Source organism: Pecten maximus, chromosome 14, assembly GCF_902652985.1.
Source record: "Pecten maximus chromosome 14, xPecMax1.1, whole genome shotgun sequence".
Lineage (NCBI taxonomy): Eukaryota > Metazoa > Mollusca > Bivalvia > Pectinida > Pectinidae > Pecten > Pecten maximus.
In genome coordinates, this window is record NC_047028.1 from 22,453,601 (window position 1) to 22,478,825 (window position 25,225).

Genomic DNA, 25,225 nt, shown 5'->3' on the forward strand with positions numbered 1-25,225 from the left:
TCTAAATGTAGAAGATAATCTCTGGCCGCTTTCACAAACCTGTGTTGGCAGCTGTTCCAAGTACTAGTTCTGTGATCCAGAGAAAGTAACTTACTTAACTTTCAGTGTATGAAATATAATACAGCCTATCAATAAAAACAATGGAAGGAATTGGAAGGAAAGCGATGTAAATTGGATTTTAGAATCCCATGTTTCGACATTTTTGGTGGTAAGATTAGCGAGGAGTGAACATCAGGAAAAGGGTTCACATTCTTATAGGAGATCGAGTGATTAAAGATGGCGGAACCTACCATTCCTAATTGGTAATCACATCACAGGTGTTTGCAAACAAGTAAGTAGCATCATACATATAATGGTTCTGGGTTTTTTTCACCTGGTTACATGTAAATATTGTATGTAACTTTCTATACCTTTGTATACATGTACTGTATGTATAAATATTATACACAATACTTTATAGAAATTAAAATCGAAAACCTAATATTCTAATTTGACAAAGCCATACTTATGTAAACATTTAAGCAATATCAACAAGAAACTTGTATGCGTATAGATCCCTACTAAATTAGTTAAACACGAAATCTGTCTTGCGCCTAGTTTCCAAACTGTATCTGTCGTTCGTATGGTTTCCCAATCGAATCCGCTGCTGTCGTGATCTCCCTTCCATTTGTCTGCTGTGCACCAAATTCACCACTTTTTCTGTTGTGTGCCTCGTTCTCCACTAAATCTGTTGTGTCTCGTCCCCCACTAAATATGCTGTGTGTCTCGTTCCCCACTAAATCTGTTGTGTGCCTCGTTCCCACACTAAATCTGTTGTGTCTCGTCCCCCACTAAATATGTTGTGTGTCTCGTTCCCCACTAAATCTTTTGTGTGTCTCGTCCCCCACTAAATATGTTGTGTGTCTCGTTCCCCACTAAATCTTTTGTGTGTCTCGTTCCCACACTAAATCTGTTGTGTGTCTCGTTCCCCACTAAATCTGTTGTGTGCCTCGTCCCCCACTAAATCTGTTGTGTGTCTCGTTCCCCCACTAAATCTGTTGTGTGTCTCGTTCCCCACAAAATATACTGTGTGTCTCGTTCCCCACTAAATCTGTTGTTTGTCTCGTTCCCCACTAAATCTGTTGTGTGTCTCGTTCCCCACTAAATCTGTTGTGTGTCTCGTTCCCCACTAAATCTGTTGTGTGTCTCGTTCCCCACTAAATCTTTTGTGTGTCTCGTTCCCCACTAAATCTGTTGTGTGTCTCGTTCCCCACTAAATCTGTTGTGTGTCTCGTTCCCCACTTATTCTGTTGTGTGTCTCGTTCCCCACTAAATCTGTTGTGTGTCTCGTTCCCCACTAAATCTGTTGTGTGTCTCGTTCCCCACTAAATCTGTTGTGTGTCTCGTCCCCCACTAAATCTGTTGTGTGTCTCGTTCCCCACTAAATCTTTTGTGTGTCTCGTTCCCCACTAAATATGTTGTGTGTCTCGTTCCCTACCAAATCTGTTGTGTGTCTCGTTCCCCACTAAATCTGTTGTGTGTCTCGTTCCCACACTAAATCTGTTGTGTGTCTCGTTCCCCACTAAATCTGTTGTGTGTCTCGTTCCCCCACTAAATCTGTTGTGTGTCTCGTTCCCCTACCAAATCTGTTGTGTGTCTCGTTCCCCACTAAATCTTTTGTGTGTCTCGTTCCCCACTAAATATGTTGTGTGTCTCGTTCCCTACCAAATCTGTTGTGTGTCTCGTTCCCCACTAAACCTGTTGTGTGCCTCGTTCCCCACTAAATCTGTTGTGTCTCCGTTCCCCACTAAAAGTGTTGTGTGTCTCGTTCCCCACTAAATCTGTTGTGTGTCTCGTCCCCCCACTTTATCTGTTGTGTGTCTCGTTCCCCACTAAATCTGTTGTGTGTCTCGTTCCCCACTAAATCTGTTGTGTGTCTCGTTCCCCACTAAATATATTGTGTGCCTCGTCCCCCACTAAATCTGTTGTGTGTCTCGTTCCCCCACTAAATCTGTTGTGTGTCTCGTTCCCCACTAAATATACTGTGTGCCTCGTTCCCCACTAAATCTGTTGTGTGTCTCGTTCCACACTAAATCTGTTGTGTGTCTCGTCCCCCACTAAATCTGTTGTGTGTCTCGTTCCCCACTAAATCTTTTGTGTGTCTCGTTCCCCACTAAATATGTTGTGTGTCTCGTTCCCCACTAAATCTGTTGTGTGTCTCGTTCCCCACTAAATCTGTGGTGTATCTCGTTCCCCACTTAATCTGTTGTGTGCCTCGTTCCCCATTAAATCTGTTGTGTCCCCGTTCCCCACTAAAAGTGTTGTGTGTCTCGTTCCCCACTAAATCTGTTGTGTGTCTCGTTCCCCCACTTTATCTGTTGTGTGTCTCGTTCCCCACTAAATCTGTTGTATGCCTCGTTCCCCAACTAAATCTGTTGTGTGTTTCGTTCCCCACTAAATCTGTTGTGTGTCTCGTTCCCCACTAAATATATTGTGTGTCTCGTTCCCCCACTAAATCTGTTGTGTGTCTCGTTCCCCACTAAATATACTGTGTGTCTCGTTCCCCATTAAATCTTTTGTGTGCCTCGTTCCCCACTAAATCTGTTGTGTCCCCGTTCCCCACTAAAAGTGTTGTGTGTCTCGTTCCCCACTAAATCTGTTGTGTGTCTCGTTCCCCCACTTTATCTGTTGTGTGTCTCGTTCCCCACTAAATCTGTTGTGTGTCTCGTTCCCCCACTAAATCTTTTGTGTGTCTCGTTCCCCACTAAATCTGTTGTGTGTCTCGTTCCCCACTAAATCTGTTGTGTGTCTCGTTCCCCCACTAAATCTTTTGTGTGTCTCGTTCCCCACTAAATCTGTTGTGTGTCTCGTTCCCCACTAAATCTGTTGTGTGTCTCGTTCCCCGCTAAATCTGTTGTGTGTCTCTTTCCCCACTAAATCTGTCGTGTGCCTCGTTCCCCACTAAATATATTGTGTGCCTCGTTCCTCCACTAAATCTGTTGTGTGTCTCGTTCCCCACTAAATCTGTTGTGTGTCTCGTTCCCCCACTAAATCTTTTGTGTGTCTCGTTCCCCACTAAATCTGTTGTATGCCTCGTTCCCCAACTAAATCTGTTGTGTGTTTCGTTCCCCACTAAATCTGTTGTGTGTCTCGTTCCCCACTAAATATATTGTGTGTCTCGTTCCCCCACTAAATCTGTTGTGTGTCTCGTTCCCCACTAAATATACTGTGTGTCTCGTTCCCCATTAAATCTTTTGTGTGCCTCGTTCCCCACTAAATCTGTTGTGTCCCCGTTCCCCACTAAAAGTGTTGTGTGTCTCGTTCCCCACTAAATCTGTTGTGTGTCTCGTTCCCCCACTTTATCTGTTGTGTGTCTCGTTCCCCACTAAATCTGTTGTGTGTCTCGTTCCCCCACTAAATCTTTTGTGTGTCTCGTTCCCCACTAAATCTGTTGTGTGTCTCGTTCCCCACTAAATCTGTTGTGTGTCTCGTTCCCCCACTAAATCTTTTGTGTGTCTCGTTCCCCACTAAATCTGTTGTGTGTCTCGTTCCCCACTAAATCTGTTGTATGCCTCGTTCCTCCACTAAATCTGTAGTGTCCCCGTTCCCCACTAAATCTGTTGTGTGTCTCGTTCCCCACTAAATCTGTTGTGTGTCTCGTTCCCCCACTTGATCTGTTGTGTGTCTCGTTCCCCACTAAATCTGTTGTATGCCTCGTTCCCCACTAAATCTGTTGTGTGTCTCGTTCCCCACTAAATTTGTTGTGTGTCTCGTTCCCCACTAAATATATTGTGTGCCTCGTTCCCCACTAAATCTGTTGTGTGTCTCGTTCCCCACTAAATGTATTGTGTGCCTCGTCCCCCACTAAATCTGTTGTGTGTCTCGTTCCCCCACTAAATCTGTTGTGTGTCTCGTTCCCCACTAAATATACTGTGTGTCTCGTTCCCCACTAAATCTGTTGTGTGTCTCGTTCCCCATTAAATCTTTTGTGTGCCTCGTTCCCCACTAAATCTGTTGTGTCCCCGTTCCCCACTAAAAGTGTTGTGTGTCTCGTTCCCCACTAAATCTGTTGTGTGTCTCGTTCCCCCACTTTATCTGTTGTGTGTCTCGTTCCCCACTAAATCTGTTGTGTGTCTCGTTCCCCCACTAAATCTTTTGTGTGTCTCGTTCCCCACTAAATCTGTTGTGTGTCTCGTTCCCCACTAAATCTGTTGTGTGTCTCGTTCCCCCACTAAATCTTTTGTGTGTCTCGTTCCCCACTAAATCTGTTGTGTGTCTCGTTCCCCACTAAATCTGTTGTGTGTCTCGTCCCCCATTAAATCTGTTGTGTGTCTCGTTCCCCACTAAATCTTTTGTGTGTCTCGTTCCCCACTAAATATGTTGTGTGTCTCGTTCCCCACTAAATCTGTTGTGTGTCTCGTTCCCCACTAAATCTGTTGTGTGTCTCGTTCCCCACTTAATCTATTGTGTGCCTCGTTCCCCACTAAATCTGTTGTGTCCCCGTTTCCCACTAAATATGTTGTGTGTCTCGTTCCCTACTAAATCTGTTGTATGCCTCGTTCCCCCACTTAATCTGTTGTGTGTCTCGTTCCCGACTAAATATATTGTGTGCCTCGTTCCTCCACTAAATCTGTTGTGTGTCTCGTTCCCCCACTAAATATGTTGTGTGTCTCGTTCCCCCAATAAATCTGTTGTGTGTCTCGTTCCCCACTTAATCTGTTGTTTGTCTCGTTCCCCACTAAATCTGTTGTGTGTCTCGTTCCCCACTAAATCTGTTGTGTGTCTCGTTCCCCACTTATTCTGTTGTGTGTCTCGTTCCCCACTAAATCTGTTGTGTGTCTCGTTCCCCACTAAATCTTTTGTGTGTCTCGTTCCCCACTAAATATGTTGTGTGTCTCGTTCCCCACTAAATCTGTTGTGTGTCTCGTTCCCCACTAAATCTGTTGTGTGTCTCGTTCCCCACTAAATCTGTTGTGTGTCTCGTTCCCTACTTAATCTGTTGTGTGCCTCGTTCCCCACTAAATCTGTTGTGTCCCCGTTCCCCACTAAAAGTGTTGTGTGTCTCGTTCCCCCACTAAATCTTTTGTGTGTCTCGTTCCCCCACTTTATCTGTTGTGTCCCCGTTCCCCACTAAATCTGTTGTGTGTCTCGTTCCCCCACTTTATCTGTTTTGTGTCTCGTTCCCCACTAAATCTTTTGTGTGTCTCGTTCCCCACTAAATATGTTGTGTGTCTCGTTCCCCACTAAATCTGTTGTGTGTCTCGTTCCCCACTAAATCTGTTGTGTGTCTCGTTCCCCACTTAATCTGTTGTGTGCCTCGTTCCCCACTAAATCTGTTGTGTCCCCGTTCCCCACTAAAAGTGTTGTGTGTCTCGTTCCCCACTAAATCTGTTGTGTCCCCGTTCCCCACTAAATCTGTTGTGTGTCTCGTTCCCCCACTTTATCTGTTTTGTGTCTCGTTCCCCACTAAATCTTTTGTGTGTCTCGTTCCCCACTAAATATGTTGTGTGTCTCGTTCCCCACTAAATCTGTTGTGTGTCTCGTTCCCCACTAAATCTGTTGTGTGTCTCGTTCCCCACTTAATCTATTGTGTGCCTCGTTCCCCACTAAAAGTGTTGTGTGTCTCGTTCCCCACTAAATCTGTTGTGTGTCTCGTTCCCCACTAAATCTGTTGTATGCCTCGTTCCCCCACTAAATCTGTTGTGTGTCTCGTTCCCCACTAAATATATTGTGTGCCTCGTTCCTCCACTAAATCTGTTGTGTGTCTCGTTCCCCCACTAAATATGTTGTGTGTCTCGTTCCCCCAATAAATCTGTTGTGTGTCTCGTTCCCCACTTAATCTGTTGTTTGTCTCGTTCCCCACTAAATCTGTTGTGTGTCTCGTTCCCCACTAAATCTGTTGTGTGTCTCGTTCCCCACTAAATCTGTTGTGTCTCGTTCCCCCACTAAATCTGTTGTGTGCCTCGTTCCCCACTAAATCTGTTGTGTGTCTCGTTCCCCACAAAATATACTGTGTGTCTCGTTCCCCACTAAATCTGTTGTGTGCCTCGTTCCCCACTAAATCTGTTGTGTGTCTCGTTCCCCACTAAATCTGTTGTGTGTCTCGTTCCCCACTAAATCTGTTGTGTCCCCGTTCCCCACTAAAAGTGTTGTGTGTCTCGTTCCCCACTAAATCTGTTGTGTCCCCGTTCCCCACTAAATCTGTTGTGTGTCTCGTTCCCCACTAAATCTGTTGTGTGTCTCGTTCCCCCACTTTATCTGTTTTGTGTCTCGTTCCCCACTAAATCTGTTGTGTGCCTCATTCCCCACTAAATCTGTTGTGTGCCTCATTCCCCACTAAATATGTTGTGTGTCTCGTCCCCCACTAAAACTGTTGTGTGTCTCGTTCCCCACTAAATATGTTGTGTGCCTCATTCCCCGACTGTTGTCGCTGAGTTCTAGTACTTAACCATCCGTCCGTTTACCTCTCCTAATTCCGTTAGAACGTTTACCAAATTACGGGTGATACATTGAGATCTGTGACATGCAAAATTAATTTAAGATACACGTTATTAAAATTATCCAGACTCTCGAGATTTATAATTGATTCATATACCTAAAAAGGCCAGGTTGACGGACTTTTCCTGTATTTTCTCGAGGTTTTCCCCGGGTATTGGTGTATTGGTTAAACATATATTCTTCGATACGTTATATAGTCTAGACATGGATACTACTTATTTTATTTTTGTATTTTTTAATGAACACAAAAAACATCCATGTAGCTGCATATGAGTTATGTATTTATTTTATCTAATTTTAATATTTTTGTACCTTTACCTTTACCCGAAATCATGAACGTCGCTTTAAACATGTCACATTGAATAGAGAACGTATAATCAACTTCCTCAATCAGATTTCTTTTTAAAATCCATATATAGAAGTATACAACAATCAAATAAGAGTATAGATCTACATACTTAGCACAAAACTTATTATTTAATGTTTGTATTCTAAAATCCATTTCAATAGCTATATACCAACAGACTGTTGTTTAGAGCTCCTTTATGGACCGACACACACTTATGTTGGTTATTTAATCGATTTTATAATCTACAATATATGTATTTCGATGCCTTTCAATACATCAGCAAAATACATTAATATCAAATTTCCAACCACACAGGGTCGTCTCTTTAACTGGTAAATAACAAGCGGAACTCCGAAGTCGTATATTGGTCTACTCGTATTGTACTAGTGGGCGTGTTTATACTACAGTAATGTTGAACCATGTGCACACTTGAAGATCTACGCATTCGCTCTATTAATCACTTTCAGATATCAAATATAAGATTCACACAATGGTTAGACTCAGTGAAATACACAACTATTTCAAGAGTATAGTTTCCGTAGATAATCTATATGTTTATCAAATTACTACATGTAAGTATCAATACGCTACGTATACGCGGGTACATGTATTTGAATTGAATAGAATTGAATTGAATTGAATTGAACTGAATTGATTGAATCTTTGATTGTATTCTGTCACTATGCGTCTTTGATTAATATACATGTATAATACATTGAAGTGACGTTTCAAGATTAAAATCACACATAATACAAACGTTCATACATGTAATTATTCCGTTTCATAAATACCTAAGTTACATACGGACTGCATGCATGCTGACATATATGACCGAACAATGGCGTTTATTCTCGAATGGCGTAGCTACAATGCCATCAATTGCAATCAGATTATCTCCTGAACCGGAATATATAATTAATTTCGAAATATGGACAGTACTACCCAATCGGGAACTGTCGGCAATTTCCATAAACGATAATTCGACAGTTTCTGATTAAATACTACCATGGTATGCAAACTTTGACAATTTAGATTATAATTTTTAAGGCAGGCTGTGATAACAAATAATCGAAATCGTTGTCCGGCCAATATATCGGTGTGTTACCCACGAACGTTTAAATACAAGGAGAGATCATTTCTTGTAAGTCTTGAGTCATACATAATATGTATAGTATTTGGGGACAGTTGATTTAAATGGAATTTATCGGTATCCGGAAAACTAGACCAACCTGTTCACCAAAGTGAATGTTTCCCCAAAGTAGCTGTTTCATAAAAAAAAAAAAAAAAAAAAATAATAAAATTATTGCGCTATGCTAAGATTGTCGTCATTTGGTATTTAAAGAACTCCGTTTGGTACAAGTTTATCTCGTTGTGTATTAACTCTACACCATAATCTTATACGAACTGTTATTTTGATGTTAACAAATTCAACCATTGACAAATATTTGGTATATAAAAACATGCACTTATTGATCAGGTACCGGGATCATGAAACAGACTTAAGTCTAAGTTTTGACTTAAGCTTAAGATTTTTGACTTAAGTCTGAAAACAGACTTAAATCGAGGTTCATGAAATAAAACTTAAGTCTTAAGTCTATTTTTCAGTCTTAAATCCTAAGACTGCTACAGGGCAGACTTAAGTCCGTTTTTTTGTCTTAAATATGGCGGACATAGTAAGATTAGTTGATCGTCTGCGACAACGAGAAGAAAGGAGAGCAGTTCGTCCGAGGACCTTTAGAGATCGGCTTAATCCTTTGGAGATGAGGACAGATGAGGAGTTGTACGCCAGGTACAGGTTCAGGAGACCCACCTTGCTATTTATTGTTCATTTGGTCGCCGATAGTATAACGCATCCAACGAGAAGATCCCAAAGTCTGCCTCCTCTCATACAGGTTCTCGTTTTTTTGAGATTTCTGGCGACAGGGGCATTTCACCAACTGATTGGCGACGCCATTCACATATCAAAGGCCACTGCTGGACGCTGCATCCGTCGTGTTGCGGACGTCCTCGTTAGATTGCGTGGGGATTTCATCAAATTCCCGACTGGGCAGGCGGCAGACAACACAAAACGTGCCTTTCACGCTATTGCAGGTGCGTATTTCCAATTAAAAGACATAAATGATATCGAATCTAGTACCACAGACAAGTTTTGAGCGTTCCACTTGATGTAAACAATGTGACTGCAGCGCCCCCATCGATAATTACGTCATATAGTACTATGTACCGTATCTAAACAAATAAACGCCCTCATTGTTATATATGTGTGTTATCAATCGTATGAGAAGGGTTTCCCTCTGTTATAAAAACATCGTTAACAACAAAAAATTGTCTAATCAGCTCTTTGCTGAAAGTCAACAATTGTGAAGCTTTGATCAATTAAAATTGCAGGTAGAAACAGTTCTAGATCAAATTATATGTTTGTTCTTATTTTTTTTTTATTTCAAGATATTCATATGAAATGAAATATTGTTTTAATACTTATTAAGTGTACTATTTCAATTTCACAATTGAAATACTTCCATTTCATAGTGTACTTTGTCATTGTACAGTACATGTGCTTGTACATATCACTATGAATTTAAAAATAGTTAAAAAACAAAACAAAAAAGAAAAATTATTTGTTTAATATAGCTTTTATTTGGGAAACAACTTAGGATTCATAACAGTAATTAAAATATATATATATTGCACATGCATATGTACAGCTTCCTGTTTCAAGCAATTGATTGTCCTTGAAATAACATAAAAAGAAAATTTTGATCAAATGTGGTGATTCGAACCGAGCAAAATATCATTTGGGGCTTTCTGAAACTAGTTATATATGAATAAAAATTCAAGAACAAATGTGAAAATCTGCACAACTTAGGACCATGTGTAATGTGCATATTGAAATGAAATAATTCTATCTAACTGCTTCAATTTAAGAGGAGGCCCATGGGCCTCAACAGTCACCTGAGTTTAGAAATATTAAAGTTAATTTAATTTACCCTGCTGGCCCCGCCCATCAGCTCAGGGCCAACGTGTGCATACCATCGAGCTGTCATCCCATGCTGATAATGTTAACAAAGTTATTATGAATTTCAATAAAATCAAACAACTGATAGTCAAAAATTTGATTTCCCTATATAAACTATTGTAAAGTTTACCCCCTCCTCAGGGGCAAACGTGAGACCCCAGGAGCATGAAATTTACAATTTTGGTAAAGTACCTGAAGACTTTTCCATGCATATGAAGTGTACTATTTTTAGGCCAACACCACCATATGTGCAAATATTTACATAAGGAAGCGTTTTCTAAACTGCTGGCCAAAGACTGCAGTAATAAGTTCCACTAAAGAAACAAATTCATAATTCTAAAACTTCATTAAAATCTGGTTTTATTTTCATATTGTAGAACTATTCTCTCAATATTAAACTACATGCATTTTGATATTGGAATAACACTATTTTCTTCAATCTTCACATTTAGAAGTAAAAAGTTTTAAACAGTTGTCGAAATTGCAGGCCTCAGACCGCAAGTAATTACCATCTACGTTCTTTTTAAAAATTTTTTTATAGACAATCCATAAATTTACTCGACATGGGCCACTCATGATGATCACAAAGACACTGAGACTGACTTTGAACTACAGGGAAAGTCTCAAAACATCATTTTAATAAAATGGCTATGTCAAACAAACAAACAAACAAACAATTTTCCTTCTCTCATTTGTATCATTATGTTTTTATTGGGTTTTTCGAAGAAGTTTTTTTTTTAAATTTCAGTTAATTTCAATTTCAACACATTTTATTGTCATTTAATTCGACAAATGGATCTGACATCAGGCATAGCCTATTTAAGTCATCTCCATATAAACATATATACAGGTAACAATTTTTTAATCTCGAATATAACAGAAGTAGTATACATAATTTTATATATATTAACAGGAACATATATATGAATATCTCTTGGATATGACTTGTTAGCAGGACCCACTCGATGAGATCGGCTGATGTTGGCCTCTGTAATCATGATACCAAGTTCATTTAAAATCATTTGACCCTTTTTGACATTGCCCATAAGCCAAAGGAGTCAGGCAGTTTATAAACTAAAAATCTTGAATTGTGTATTTTTAAGGCATGCCACAGGTATTGGGATGCATTGATGGGACATTTGTCAGAATATCTACACCAAGAGAAAATGAACCTGACTATGTCAATAGAAAAGGATTCCATTCTCTGAATGTTCAGGTATAATGTGTAAAAATAGAAACTTTAATATTGATCAAGATTTCATGCAGAATGGATACCTTAATTGCTACATGTATTTAAGAAAAGAATAGTTTTATCTGTGACAAGTACTGCATTCATGTTAGCTCACTGAAATGTATACATTGTATTTACCTGGTATTAAATCTCAAATACATGCATACCACATTCCCCAATGTGAAGTCTATAATTCTTTCATTATTTAATATGAAAAAAAAACCACCTTTGAAATATGCATACTTATTTCACTTTCACAGATGGTCTGCAACAACAACTTCATCATAACCAACTGTGTGGCCCGTTGGCCTGGTTCATGTCATGACTCAAGAGTGTTCCGAGAAAGTCAGCTTTGTCATGACTTTGAAAATGGTAATAAACATTCATGTAAAACTATGTACTGTACCCTATAAAATTGATGTTACATCAATATATCAAGTTCATCAAACAATATATATCATTTTCATTTGTTACAAATCATTTGTGGTATATCCAAATATTTATGAAGATTTAACAGTACATAATTATAATTTTGAATAAGAAGATATATTACTTTTGAGAATTAAATTGAAAGTAATGTCACTTTACACAATGATATATCTATGAATGATGAATAAACAATGAAAAGAGAAACTTGAAGAAGCTATAATCCTTAATTATAACAGACCTATACAGTGGATTCCTGCTAGGGGACTCAGGCTACCCTTGCCGCAGGTATTTGATGACACCATACAATCACACCAATGATATTAGACACCGGGAGCGATTCAATGGAGCATTGTGTAGAACAAGAGTGGTCATCGAGCAGACGTTTGGAATTTTGAAGAGGCGCTTCAGCTGCCTATCAATTGGTCTGAGAACAAACCCAAACAGAGCATGCAAATATATTGTGGCATGTGCCATATTGCACAACATAGGTATCTTAAGACAAGATATAGTATCAGAAACAGTTGATGACCTAGTAGTACAAGGCCCAGATGTTCTGGAACATAATCATTTAAATGAAAATGGATTTGGGATAAGAGAGAACATGGCAAGAAACCTTTTTTCTTAGTAATTTTCTATAGCTAGGTACTCTCTGGAGTGGGGCAGTGCAAGCATATATATATACATTTATGGGCCAGTGGGGTTAGAGTCACCATTCAAAATCTGTTCCCCTTTTTCCAAAGATTTTTGTGACCAAATAAGATAAAAATCTATTCAGAACTTATAAGAGCAGTAATTTATAGGGCTTAGATTACCTCTATTTTCCCAATCAGACCCCGCCCATTCCGCACTTTGGGAGTCACCCCTTATGCAAAATCTGCTCCCTTCACCCAATGATGTTTCTGACCAAATTTGGTTAAAATCCACAAAGTATTTTATGACTAGTAGCGGTTAAAAGAAAATGTTGACAGAACAAATTGTAGTGGAAAAGTTTCAGAAACATTATTTATTCTTCAAAGGAAGGCTCAATTGCCTTAATTTGAAGAATAGCAAGATGTTTCTGAATCTTGACCAGTTCAATCCTCTCCAGAATCAGATTCCTTGCGTCTTTCACTCGGGCAAGTTCCTCCAACAATACTTCATCAGACAAATCTTTTTTCTGTTTTGATGATGTACATGTAGATGTGGCTGTATGTGGGGCTGTTAATCCATCTGTGTGTGTGGCTTGTGATGCTGCTGGGGAGATATAAGTTATTGGCATATCCATATCAACTCCTGAATAAGTTGGTAGGATGTTGATAAACCCAGGTGAAAGAGGCACTGAAAAAAAAGAATACATATGCATATGCATGTATACAATAAGATAAAGACAGCATTATCAACTCAATACCGTATTTTATCGGGTATAAGCCCATGATCAAGGATAAACCCCCTCCCCCCTATTTTTCACTTTTTTTCTGCAAAGGCTCGGTAAGACATTTTATATGACATGGCAAAAAGACATCACAAAGAGATTTTGACACCAACAATTGAATGATCTTTATTGGACCTTTTCCTTTTAATGTAAATCATTTGTTTTCTTATCGTCAAGTTTCAATATTGAGACATAAGAGAAACTGTATAAGTTTTTACTATATAACTCAAAATTGGCACAAGGAACTTGTCCGAAAGACCCACTTGAGTAATAGTAACAAGTACATTGACAGGTCAGAAAGGCCCATCATGTGATGATATACATCATTGAAAAAAATTATTTAATGAATTGTATTTTGAGATATTTAATACCCTTTAACCATACCAGCAGTGTCAATTCCTTCAGAGAGTCCACAGAGACTTGGTCTTCCCTCCAGGTTCTGTAATACCAGCCTTTCTGGCACTGTTGGTGAAGCTGGTTTCTTGCCACCACCAGTCTTTGGGTGCAGTAATCCTGATCTTTTTTCTTTTGCTACAATATACAAATGTATTATATTACATCTCAGTTTGTATCAATCAAAATGTGCCTTGTGTTTCATTTTCACAAGGGGCCTAATGGCCTTATAGGTCAATGTGTTCTGATGTAGTTTACTCAAACTGACCCATTTCAGCCCTGCCCATCTGTCACTGGGCTCAGTACTGTTTACATTTAGGCCATATACAAAGTAATTTGTCGTATATAACATCTGGGTTAAAATGTGAATTAATTCATAGATTTTCCTAATCTTAATTACTGGGGTAGTGTATATCAGGAGTTCAATGAAATTGATACCAAGTTTGAAGTTTCAATGACAAGATAAGCAGCTGATCAGACAGGAAATTTGTTTGATAATACAGATATAGGTCAAAAGTCAAAATGCATTGTATATCACAGTGACCTACATTTCACAAATGACACACCACCTGACTTGGGTGAACTTATGGCCCAGGTATGAGGTTTCAGTGACAAGCAGTGTAGGACATAGAGCTCGGACAATTGATATAAAGACAAAAGGATGGATGGAAACATTCAAATGAAAAATTTGACTACATCTTAGATTATTCTAAAACATAGACAGTCAATTAAGCATTTAAGGATAAATCTTATCTGTGGAGAATAGGAAGTGTGATGCAGTGCTATTAAACAAGATTTTTGTAACATGTAAATACCGGTATCTTACATAACTATGTTTCATACACCGTTTATGATGCTTTCATAACTACATTCATGTTATAGAATTCAAAAATGCTAAGTTCTATGTTAAAACATGATGTTGATCTCATAAATAAAAATCTAATGTCAACAACATAATGTTCAATGAACACTATCATACCTTTCTGCTTGATGTTTTGGTATTTCTTTTTAATTTCCGGCACCTTTCTCTGCAGTGATGTGTTTCTGCTGAAATTTGGAAAAGAAGAACATTTGTAGTAGAAAGAAAATCTTTACATGAGCTTTTACTTAGATACTCAAAGAGATAAATAAATAAACAAAAATTACCTAGCAGCTTTTAAAAGTATTTTTAGACACATTTGTATTTTGATATATGTAACAGAGCACATGATTAATTGAATTTAAATCACTGCCTCCGCTAGGGATCGAACCCGGGACCTCTGGCTTACTAGTCTTACGCTCATCCGATCGAGCTAAAGAGAAGATCTCTCTAGCCGAGCGGTATATTGCGGCTAGTATTTACCAGGGTTACATATACATACCATTAAACTTCATATTAAAAAATCTTGTTGCTATATTATCATCTATCTTATATCTTCTCAAACCTTTCTCTAAGCTTCAGACAAATCAAATGATTTCAATTTGTTTATGTTTTATTTACAATTATGCCAGTGACAATCAGTTTTATTTAAATCATGTATGTCTTCTTTTAATAGGATTGATATTTTATATTAATCTTCTTTATTCATATATTTCTGATGATGATTAGAATTAAAAACAAGTCTAATCATTGACTGGGAAGCTTCCAAAATGCCTATACACTAAACTTTCAGAAATTCAATATATTAAAAATATGAAATAAATTTTCTGTGTTAAATTGGTGCATTTGAATTTTTTATTTATTTAAATAGTATTTATGCTTTCTGTCACTGCCGTACACAGCAACAATAAATATAGTGAGTGTATTTCGACAGTTGCCGGATAAATACAAATATAATCTCAACATATTCAGATTTGATATTCCTGTTTGTGTTTGTTCTCAGACCAAATATATATATGTAATAACAGAATTGTTGTGAAATCAGAAAAAAATAAAGTACCTATATATCTATAATGAATAAATATCATGTGGTAGAGTGAACTTTTTATTTTAAACAATTTAAACATGTTTTTAGGAAATGTTGTAACTAACTTGTTATATTGTATTTATTTGCTTGATTTGTTCTGCATTTAAATAATTCTATTGCTGTATGAAGTTATTATTATTGAATCATTTTCGAGTAATGTTGTTTTTTCCAATTTGATTTTATAAATTCATTTCAATGTAACTACAAAGCTGCCAGATGTTTTACTGAAATGGTAATATTTGTGAAAGTGTATAAGAAGAGTTAAATACCTTGAATTTGAAAAAAAAATTTTTAGAAAAAAAAAGGCTCTATAGATTTGTATAACTGCTTGATAACTCCTGCAATCACACCAACAGGTACAATAAAATGGAATGAGGAATTTGAGTATGACAAAAAGAAATGGGGAAAAAACCTTTAAAATTCCTTTTATTGTAACAAAAAGTACAAAACTTCAAATTCAAGTGAGAATTCTACACCACATTTTAGTAACCAATACATTTCTTTTAAGAATTAATTTACATCCTACTCCAATTTGCTCACTGTGTAATAGGAAAGGGAAACAATAACTACATTGCTTATGGGAATGTATTGAAGTTCAAACTCTTTTTGAAAGATTTTAAGCTCTGCTTGATATTTTGTTTATCATCCCATTTCTAATGAATAAAGATTCTCTACTTTTTGGAGTAGCTTCTTCACAATAAATAATAAAATACTAATAATTATTAAACATGATATTTATAAAACAGGATATCTTCATAAAACTCTTAATATAAATGCACTAATTAATGTTATTAAAGATCATTATAATGTACAAAAGTATATCATTTCAAGTAAAAGTGATAACATTCAAAAGAAGTTTGAAAGTAATTGGAGAAAGTGGATGCCTTTGTTAGAAATATGACTAATATGGCACTTGAACATGTAGTTTTTCTTTATATATACCTGTATGTGTTATATATATACAGTATATTGCTTTATATTTTAATGGCACAACACCATATTAGAAATTATAACTTGTATTCATATTTTCTAAACATTAGTAAGTAGTAACTTGTCAGTAAATAAAAGTGTATGGGAACCTCTCTACCTGTCTGTCTCAGTTTTCTCTCATCTGTCTGTCTGTTTGTCTCCATTTTGTTTGTCTATTTTGTTTTATATATATGTATGTACATGTAGGTGCTTCTTAATTTGTACTGTTTAATGGTGAGCAGAATGTGATGATAATTATAAAGCATGGGAGTATTTATCTGTAAGCATGGGAATATGTGTTGGTAAGTGTGTGTGTATGTCACGAGTTATGTGTGTGTACATGGGAATGTGTCTGGGTAAGTGTGTATACATGTACAAATGTATGTCCCGAGTTATGTGTGTGTACATCGGAATGTGTATGGGTAAGTGTGTATGTCCCTCTATGTTCTGTCTTATGGTATCTGTATTAAAAGCTTTGAAAAATAAAACAATTTAAAAAAAGAAAGAGTTAAAGTGGTAAAATGATATTTGGCAAGAATGAGAGATGTTTCCCTTGAGTTTAAGAGTCTAGATACTGTATATTTGTATTTATAAGGTTTGTTGCAAGGCAGGCCTATTCATAAATCTATAAATTAATTAATAAATAAACTGCTCAATTTGCTGACTGGTTTTCTTGTCATTATTGACAACCTGTTAGTGTTACAACCAAATGAGAGGATTTTTTTAATGTTTACAACATCTCTCATTTTCTATGGTTCAAATACTGTGAAATAGTGCTATGCGGATTGCTTCAGCGCAAACAATAAACCAATCTTCATGTGCAGTAAATGTAACTTTTTGATTTTTAGTCGCTTACATTATACTTTTAATTATGAATCCCATATATCAGCTGTATGTACACAGATAATGTAGGTTATTTCCTAAAACCTGAACAGTGTTTCTCCCTAGTTAATTCTAGTTGCAATCATTAATATTGCTACAAAGACAAGTGTGTGGCATACAAGCTATCGTAACTGTAAAATTGTGTTTTCCCTGTATAAAATAATTTGGAGCCATCAATGGAAGACAAATGTCCGCTCATCAATATCAGATCAATTGACAATTAAGGAGGATTGAATTTTGAAATTATTGAATATTTGAGTAAAAAACGATTTTTTTTTGTCAAACATATGTAGAATCTATATAAAAGTCAAATATAATAAACATCTATAATCTAAGAAATAATCACGTCAGAACTTCTAAAAAGTCAATATTTTTTTACATGCACTTCAACAGTAATTTGACGGGTAAATGTGTATAAATAAGTTACTTAGATACGTGAATATCCCTCAAACTCTCGAAGGTGTACAGTACAGGGTTTCCAGTACAGTACACATGGATGGACGATTTCTGACAGAAGATCTTCGTCAGAGAGCAGTGTTGTCAGGGTATTGATATTCATTCTAGACTAGAGTACTGAGGGCACGCTGAATTCATGACAGATACGCGTCCCCAACCTAATATGCAGTTTAACATATAGCAGCATAAACATTATTTTAAGGAATCACAACAATTAAACTTCAAGCACACAACAATTTGGTAGCTCTACTGTATACGTACGCATTCAGGCGATTGGCAATGTCTTGCCAAACTTTGCTCTTCGTCTGCTGTGTCCTGGAGGCGCCATCGTGCCTTCCAAACAGCAGAGATTCGCTGTTGGAAACCTCTTCAACGAGCATAACCTCCTCCTCCCCGGTCCAATTTGACTTTCTCCCTCTGTTGACAGATTCCATTGTTTACATTGACAGCAGACGACAGAAGATGGTTTCCCGCGCTGAAGAGTTCCAATGGATTACCGCAAATACGCGAATCAGCGCGCGCGTTGCTATAGATTTCGACTTAAGTTTAGTCTCAGCTAAGATTATGCTTAGCACGTTTCATGATCCACTTAAGATTGCGGTCTTAGCTAAGTAAAATCTTAAGACTTAAGTCCAAGTTTAGTCTTAGACTTAAGTCTGCTTCATGATCCCGGGGCCAGATGTCTAAACGGTATCAAAACACGCCAAATGGAGAGTGGATTTGATTGTATCCGTTATTCATTTTAAATTTCACAACAACAAATTTGAGTTTCATACAAAATCATTTAACTGTTTAAATGACAAATACTTGTTGAAGAGGTATGGAGATAAGTCTAACAGTAAATATTTATCACAACCGCCATTGTTGTCAATTATAATTCACCGCGGGACACTAGTGAGCCTGTAGGTGAACAGGTAAACACAACAGGTTCCGTTTTGTATTTCTGTGTGAACATTTTAAGCCTGGTTATCATAAGTAAGGAGCTTTGAAAATATATTATTCAACGAGCTAATAGTCAAACAGCTCACAGAATATATTCGCAAGGACTTGACACCAATTTTCCAAAATATTGTAACGTCACAGGACCCCATTTGGTACAAGACCCCATTTGGTACAAAATTTGATAAAATAGCTCCCAAATCCTCGCATGTCCATTCCATGACCCAAGATTTTATGGCGTCATAATGTAAACATAAACGGTCATTTCAGCGTCAATTTTGAGGTATGCAGCGATCCAGCTTGCTTAATACAAGATATTTAAATGGGTAAGTTATAGGAAAACATCCGTTTTGTGCATAGTTTTGCCTTTCGACGACAGTGTTATATCAACTTTTGAAATGTTTTCCGCCACATTTATCACTCCAAATGATTTCTTATAGTCCTAAAAGTCTTCGTTGTTCGTATTACACAGGTACTTGCCTTATAAAGTGAACATACACTCATTTTCAGTGTGCTGTACCTGCAATTCGAACTTCCCCGCTTCGCCATTGCAGTAAGACTATTTGTGCGCATGTCGGAAGTTGATCTCTAATACACTCTCACAGGTGCTTGATCAACGATAAGTCCGGATTTTTTAAGGCCTTTATTAAGAGTTATTTCCCTTTTACTATGAATACTTAACATAAAGGGGCATTCACTGAAAACTGAAGCGAAATAATTCAATAAATAATTTAATTCATAATAATCCTTCTTATACTTTTAACATGCATAAATGGGAAATATCCTCTCTGTACATTGGAGAAAAAGTAATTCACCATTTCCTTTCAATGATATGCATTATCATTAGCAATATTATCATGAAGAAAAAATAAATACAAATTAATATAATATTTATGACATGAATACGTATATATATATTTTTTTACATTCACCCATTCCCACCAAGCTGATATTAACACCTAAAACACTCTGGGACTCCCAATTTTTTTTCCATTCAAATGAGAATATGAACCCATTTTTTTTCTGAAAAAGACCCCATTTATAAAATGCCAAGCCCACCCTTTTGTTTCAGTCTTTATGTCCTAACTTATGGCATGACTGTAACACATGCATGAACAGGCCGGCTAGGCTAAGTGATAAAATTGATCAACATATTATATCGAACAAGATCTTGCCGGAGTATGCAACATATTCTAACATATTATTTATTATTAGTTTTAATGAATGAAAACCCAATGTACAAGTAGAACCTGTGTATAAAGGACACCTAAGAGACAAGTGTCCTTTATAGAGAGGTGTCCTACATATAGATGTTCAACAAGTTATGTCCCTTATAAACAAAGAAACAAACCAAATCTGATTACTGTACATTACCATATATATCTCCTGATTTATTATATTTAAACAATAAAACAAATGAATAAAAGACAAATTCCTAATTAATTTTTAATTATTTATACGACACAAACACTGAACTTCAGAAGTTGATAGTTTTAATAATTTATAGTAAGCCAATAGTATAAAAAAATCTTCACAATATCATCCTATAATGAATGTCTAGTCCGACAAATACTCAAAATAGAAAAAAGGTAAAGATAATTCTTATTAAAACAATTTTCATTAATCATCAATATTTTGGGAAAAAAAAGGTTTGAAATATCTTTTCTATTACAACATTAACCCTTTAAAATTAAAGAGAATTTTTCTCTGATAATTTCAATCCTAAGCGTTTATTTTGAGATATATTTTCTGAAATCCATGTTGGGATTTAATTTAATAAATACCCATTTCTGGTTCAGTCAATAACTATAGTGTATACAAAGACACTCGGAACTCTCCTGCTGTTCTGTCAGATTTGCATTTGGTTGTTTTTGTAAGTAAAACAATTATGACTGACATAACTATTGCTTTATCCTCTTTTGTTGGTCTTAATAATGATTTAATTACCACCTGACCATTCTTGTTGTCTGGGCCATGGTTGAATGGCTTGCTGTCACCAGTGGGGTTGAGGAAACAAACTCCTCTGCAGATGGCGATCGGTCACTCTCTTGTAATTACTTTTGATTTTTACAGGTAACAGGACAATTAGGGACTGATATAGTGGCTTCCTAAGTTAGCATTGCTGTCGGGGGAATTGAGCAGTAAAGGCTATGTTTTGTTAGTTAGAACCTTTTTACACACAAATAACAACACGGCTATGGTTTAACTCATACTTTAATCTTTCATCTACAGAACAAATGCAATGAACTTGCAGAAGAAATATTTACATGCAAAATTTGCAACATCAGTGATCGATGTAATGATGATGAGGAAGATATCCTTTGGGTTAGATACGCTGGTACCTAATGTGGCTACTGGTTTCACCATTATCATTTGGAAAATCGTGCCAAGCCCCTGTGGGTGACATGCTACTTCTGTAAAAAGTCCTTTCATGCATATTGTTTTCCACCCAGAGTGTACCGCACATTTGAAATGAGGAAGGCATCAGATTCATCCTGGTGTTGCCAAATGTGCCCTGCAAGTTGAGAAACAATATGGTTAACTTTTAATTTCACTTCTGTTGATTGAATGTTCTTAACTCACACTATATTAGTGTTTTAGCATATACTCTATATATACATGTACATTACAATAGTATTATAACTATTTCTTTAGTCACACTTGTGAGAATTACTAGTACATTTATTCAACAATTCAATATCTTTCATTTCATCCTAACTTCCTGTATGATGTAAGTGATCAATCTAATTATATTCAAATTAATTTGTTGACATTTTTACATGAACTGTGATATCTTGTTAAATCTTACTCGTGTTATGTTGCGAGAATAACACTTGTGCTAATGTCATCATGTTTTAAATACATGTATTCAATTTTAAATAAGGTTTCTTGACTTTCCATCAAGAGTGTTTTAATTGATTGATTGATTAAAATAAATTTATTGTCATTTTAAAGGTTTTTCTTGTAATATTTCATTTCAATAATTACCCCGGGAAAAAAATAAACAAAAGAAGGCAAAATTAATAAATGATACTGCCAGTAATAGTCACCAACATGAAACAAACTTTGTGTTTTTGTTATTTTATATTATAACTGTTCAATCACAGGGACAATGATACTCAATGTAACATGTTTATAACTTTAAACTGATCAGATATGACCCCTATACATTTTATGCATACTTTTAATATTATATTGTAATGTCCCTGTGGTTCAATATGTATCCTGTAGACATACATCTGAGCTGCCCGACGGCTAGTAGGAATGTCCTCACTGGAGCATTCTACATACCTCCTGACAGCGACAAGTGCCCCTTACTTCAATATTCTAATTTAGTAATCTATTATTTATATTTTTTTATGCAATTTTCATCATCCTAAAAGAAGTATAATGTATTGCCACTTATAAAAAGTTGTGAAACCACTTTACATACATGTGCATTTATGATATTTGTCACAAAACATCGTTCAATGAAATCACGTGGACTCGAGCTCAATGGAAAAAAATACGGGAAATACGGGCCGGGATATTTGTATTTCTAGCTATTGTATTTATACACAAATGACTGATATTTTGGAAAAATACTGATGTCATAAGTAATAATATATGTATTACCATCGCAATCGCTCACATTATTGATGATATTTTTGGAAATAATTGAAAAAATCGATGTCTCACCACTTTGTACCAAATGGGGTCCTCTCTGCATGCTCCAGACCGGAAGTTACGTAACACAAAAAAAGCGGATCTATAAATAGCTATCACGTACTATTTATTTTTTGATCATGCAGTTGGAAGTACTAAAGGTTGTCTTAGTAAAATATCAACATTAATTTGAAATTCTCACGTGAGTATTTTCTATATTAGAATAAATGTGTAAAAATTGTACCAAATGGGGTCCTGTGACGTTACATTGTACTTTCTAATATCACGCCCGTGTCAAACTTGACATGTTTTTGTTAGTGGATTTTCTTGTGAAATATTAGAAATAATCACCTGATAAAATCTGATATCTTCTACTACAGCTTTAGTAATGCCAAGCAATGGAAAATTAAAGATTTCTCCTTAATCTAAATTCTTCATAGGAATTACGACATTGTCAAAAATTTCAACGTTTCCTTCTGCCATTTTCAGATAACCGGAAGTATGAGTAAGCGCATGCCTGAGTGGTTCGAAGAGTACCGGAAGGTGAGTGACAAACAGCGAAACTACCTGAACCAGATTCAGGACCTTCGGAGGACATTCAACAGTAGTGCGAAGCCTCTGATGGTGTCTATAGAGCGACAACGGCATCTACGGGGACGGAAAGTGGAACCTAAACATCCATCACTGCGAAAAATGGAACGAAAGGTGGTCTTATTTGGGCCGCAGAAATTCCCTACCAGACAAAGTTTTTTGCAAGAAAAATCTAACAAATTTTACATGACTCCTACTATAGTTCCAAGGAACCTACCCCCGCTGGTCCGGGGGAAGATCACAGACTTTGACAAAGATGCTGTCCGTAAGGATTCCGACTTGGACACAATTGATGCTGTAGCAGAGACCAATAAAGGACCTGTTCGAGGGAAAATGACGGATATTTCCGACCTGAACAAATGTCATTCACCCCGGAAAGTGCTATCCATCAGTCGTGTGAATGTGAAGGAACTCATTCCTCCAATGGCACGTGATTCGCCCATTGAATATATTACAAATGTCAGCTCCAAGAAGGCTCTTATGTCGGGACCAGCCAAGGAAAAAGAGGGATAGACAAATATTCGATACAAATTCCATCCAGAGTTGTCGTTTTTTGAACTCACTTCTAGTGTAAGGAACGACAACTCTGTAAAGAGAACGCCAGTCGCTAATGTCACAATTACTTAACAAAGTGCCGTCAGTGGACAAAGACTATGACAAAGTACTTAGCTTAATTTGGCCTATGACTATGTTGTTATACATATGTACATCATACATTGTATATAGTGCAAAGTAAACCTTCTGCGAACGTTTTAGAATTGGTGCACGTTTATCAATCATTATCAAAATCAATTATATGATTTTTCAAACATAACACTGCATGTTTGTATTGTACTCAGTTGCCAGCCATTACGAGTGTTTCTGCGTGTTAAATTCGATTAATTGACGAGTTTCTTGTGTTGGAAACAAAGCAACGAACTTTTATTGGAATTGTGTAGGCTTTTCCCCGCGTTTTTTTTTTTTGTTTTTTGTTTTTTTTAAACAACCCAGATCCACGATTCTGCCATCTTAAACTTTGCCAATTCAGCAATGATGTTCAAAAATATGATTTCCCCGAACTAGAAATCAACATGACAAAATAATATTTGTTTTTGGCAATGGTTCGAAATACACCTAGACTGTAACAAATTCTCGTGAAACCTATTCAGCTGATCACTGACGCTGGGGATATATCATTCATGATAGATACGGTGCTTTGAAATATAATTGAACGGTGATGATAGAATAAATTCCACTTTTGATAATGTTTTTGTAACTCGGAGATAACGTTAATTAATAAACGTAAATCAACTTTGGAATTGTAGTACATGTAATAGAATATTTCTGGGTGTTAGGATTTTTATTGATGTTCTGATTGGCTAATGCTCTAAATAACAAATTTTAAATTGTAAATGCCGTTGGTCACGTTTGAAGATTCATTATGGTGATATATTTCCTACTTTTACGTACATTTGTACTGTGGTGATATATTTTTTTTCAGTGTACCCCTACATACTGAAATAAAATAAAGCATTATGATGATAACGCGTATATCATCTCAATGCTATATTATCATACACTACCTAGTACTGATGTTCTTCAGTTGAACTGGACATGACTTTTGTTCATCATTGAACTGGTCTTAACATGCTTATAACTGAGGTGATACAGTATATCCATAACTAAATTGGACTAAACACGTTTTTGATTTGTAAGCATATAATGTGTTCATCTACATTGAATTGGACGTATATTGTATATTTTTATACAATTGAATGTGGCGTCATTTATGTTTATCGTTGAGTTTGGCGTAATTTATTTTCTCCATTTAGATTAGCGTAATTTATTTTGATAATTGAATGTGGAGTTATTTATTTCAATTGTTGAATTTGACATAATTTATTTTCACGATTGAATTTGACGCTTATTATTTCCATCATTTAATTTGACGTCATCTTTATTCATCATTGAATTCGGGGTAATTCATTTTCCTCGTTGAAATTAGCGTTATTTATTTCTATCATTGAATTTGACGAGGTTATTTTCATCATTGAATTTGACGTAATCTATTTTCCTCATAGAATTTGAGATAATTTATTTTTCATCGTTGAATTTGACATGATTTGTATTCCTCATTGAATTTGACGTTATTTATTTTCTATCATTGAATTTGACGTAATTTATTATCATTTAATTTGACGTGATTTATGATCATCATTGAATTTGACTTAATTTATTGCCGTCGTTGAATTTAACGTTATTTATTTTCATCATGGCATTTAGCGTAATTGACATTCATCTTGGAATTTGGACAAATCATTGAATCTGACGTAATTTATGTGTACCATTTCAATAGACGTACGACATCCATTGGATTGGACATGACATGTTTATTATTTAATATATTGTACTTATGTGCATTATTGAAATTGACTTACAGTATTGTAATATACATGTATTAATTATGGAATTGAACGATTAACAAATAGAATCTTAGGATGTCTTGAGTTTT

General features: G+C 36.2%; 3 protein-coding genes and 1 long non-coding RNA gene across 4 annotated transcripts; 2 read left to right on the forward strand and 2 right to left on the reverse strand.

Moving 5' to 3' along the window:
- On the forward strand, positions 1-25,209 carry LOC117342272. Its single transcript, XM_033904361.1, has 2 exons — positions 1-331; positions 22,633-25,209. Exon 2 carries the CDS (start codon positions 22,645-22,647, stop codon positions 23,245-23,247), a length of 603 nt encoding a protein of 200 aa, XP_033760252.1. The 5' UTR covers positions 1-331; positions 22,633-22,644; the 3' UTR covers positions 23,248-25,209.
- LOC117341804 (putative nuclease HARBI1) lies at positions 8,488-12,156 on the forward strand. The gene is made up of 4 exons (XM_033903667.1): positions 8,488-8,917; positions 10,946-11,058; positions 11,334-11,445; positions 11,739-12,156. Exons 1-4 carry the CDS (start codon positions 8,488-8,490, stop codon positions 12,125-12,127), a joined length of 1,044 nt encoding a protein of 347 aa, XP_033759558.1. The 3' UTR covers positions 12,128-12,156.
- Positions 12,420-18,202, reverse strand: LOC117342270. The gene is made up of 4 exons (XM_033904360.1): positions 17,821-18,202; positions 14,286-14,353; positions 13,298-13,444; positions 12,420-12,819 (listed from the first exon to the last, which is right to left on the reverse strand). Exons 1-4 carry the CDS (start codon positions 17,991-17,993, stop codon positions 12,506-12,508), a joined length of 702 nt encoding a protein of 233 aa, XP_033760251.1. The 5' UTR covers positions 17,994-18,202; the 3' UTR covers positions 12,420-12,505.
- Positions 20,695-22,411, reverse strand: LOC117342273. The gene is made up of 2 exons (XR_004535774.1): positions 22,177-22,411; positions 20,695-21,013 (listed from the first exon to the last, which is right to left on the reverse strand). It is a non-coding gene; the product is annotated as an uncharacterized LOC117342273 (long non-coding RNA).
- Positions 25,210-25,225: the final 16 nt, after the last annotated feature.

Bases quoted from the DNA above. Each gene is read 5' to 3' on its own strand.
- LOC117341804 (XM_033903667.1), top strand. From the start codon at position 8,488: ATGGCGGACATAGTAAGATTAGTTGATCGTCTGCGACAACGAGAAGAA. The intron at 11,059-11,333 runs GTATAATGTGTA...TCACTTTCACAG, and splicing joins TCCATTCTCTGAATGTTCAG to ATGGTCTGCAACAACAACTT. The intron at 11,446-11,738 runs GTAATAAACATT...TAATTATAACAG, and splicing joins TTGTCATGACTTTGAAAATG to ACCTATACAGTGGATTCCTG.
- LOC117342270 (XM_033904360.1), bottom strand. From the start codon at position 17,993: ATGGAATCTGTCAACAGAGGGAGAAAGTCAAATTGGACCGGGGAGGAG. The intron at 14,354-17,820 runs GTACGTATACAG...TCCAAATTTCAG, and splicing joins ATTGCCAATCGCCTGAATGC to CAGAAACACATCACTGCAGA. The intron at 12,820-13,297 runs GTATGGTTAAAG...CTTTTTTTTCAG, and splicing joins TGAAGGAATTGACACTGCTG to TGCCTCTTTCACCTGGGTTT.
- LOC117342272 (XM_033904361.1), top strand. From the start codon at position 22,645: ATGAGTAAGCGCATGCCTGAGTGGTTCGAAGAGTACCGGAAGGTGAGT.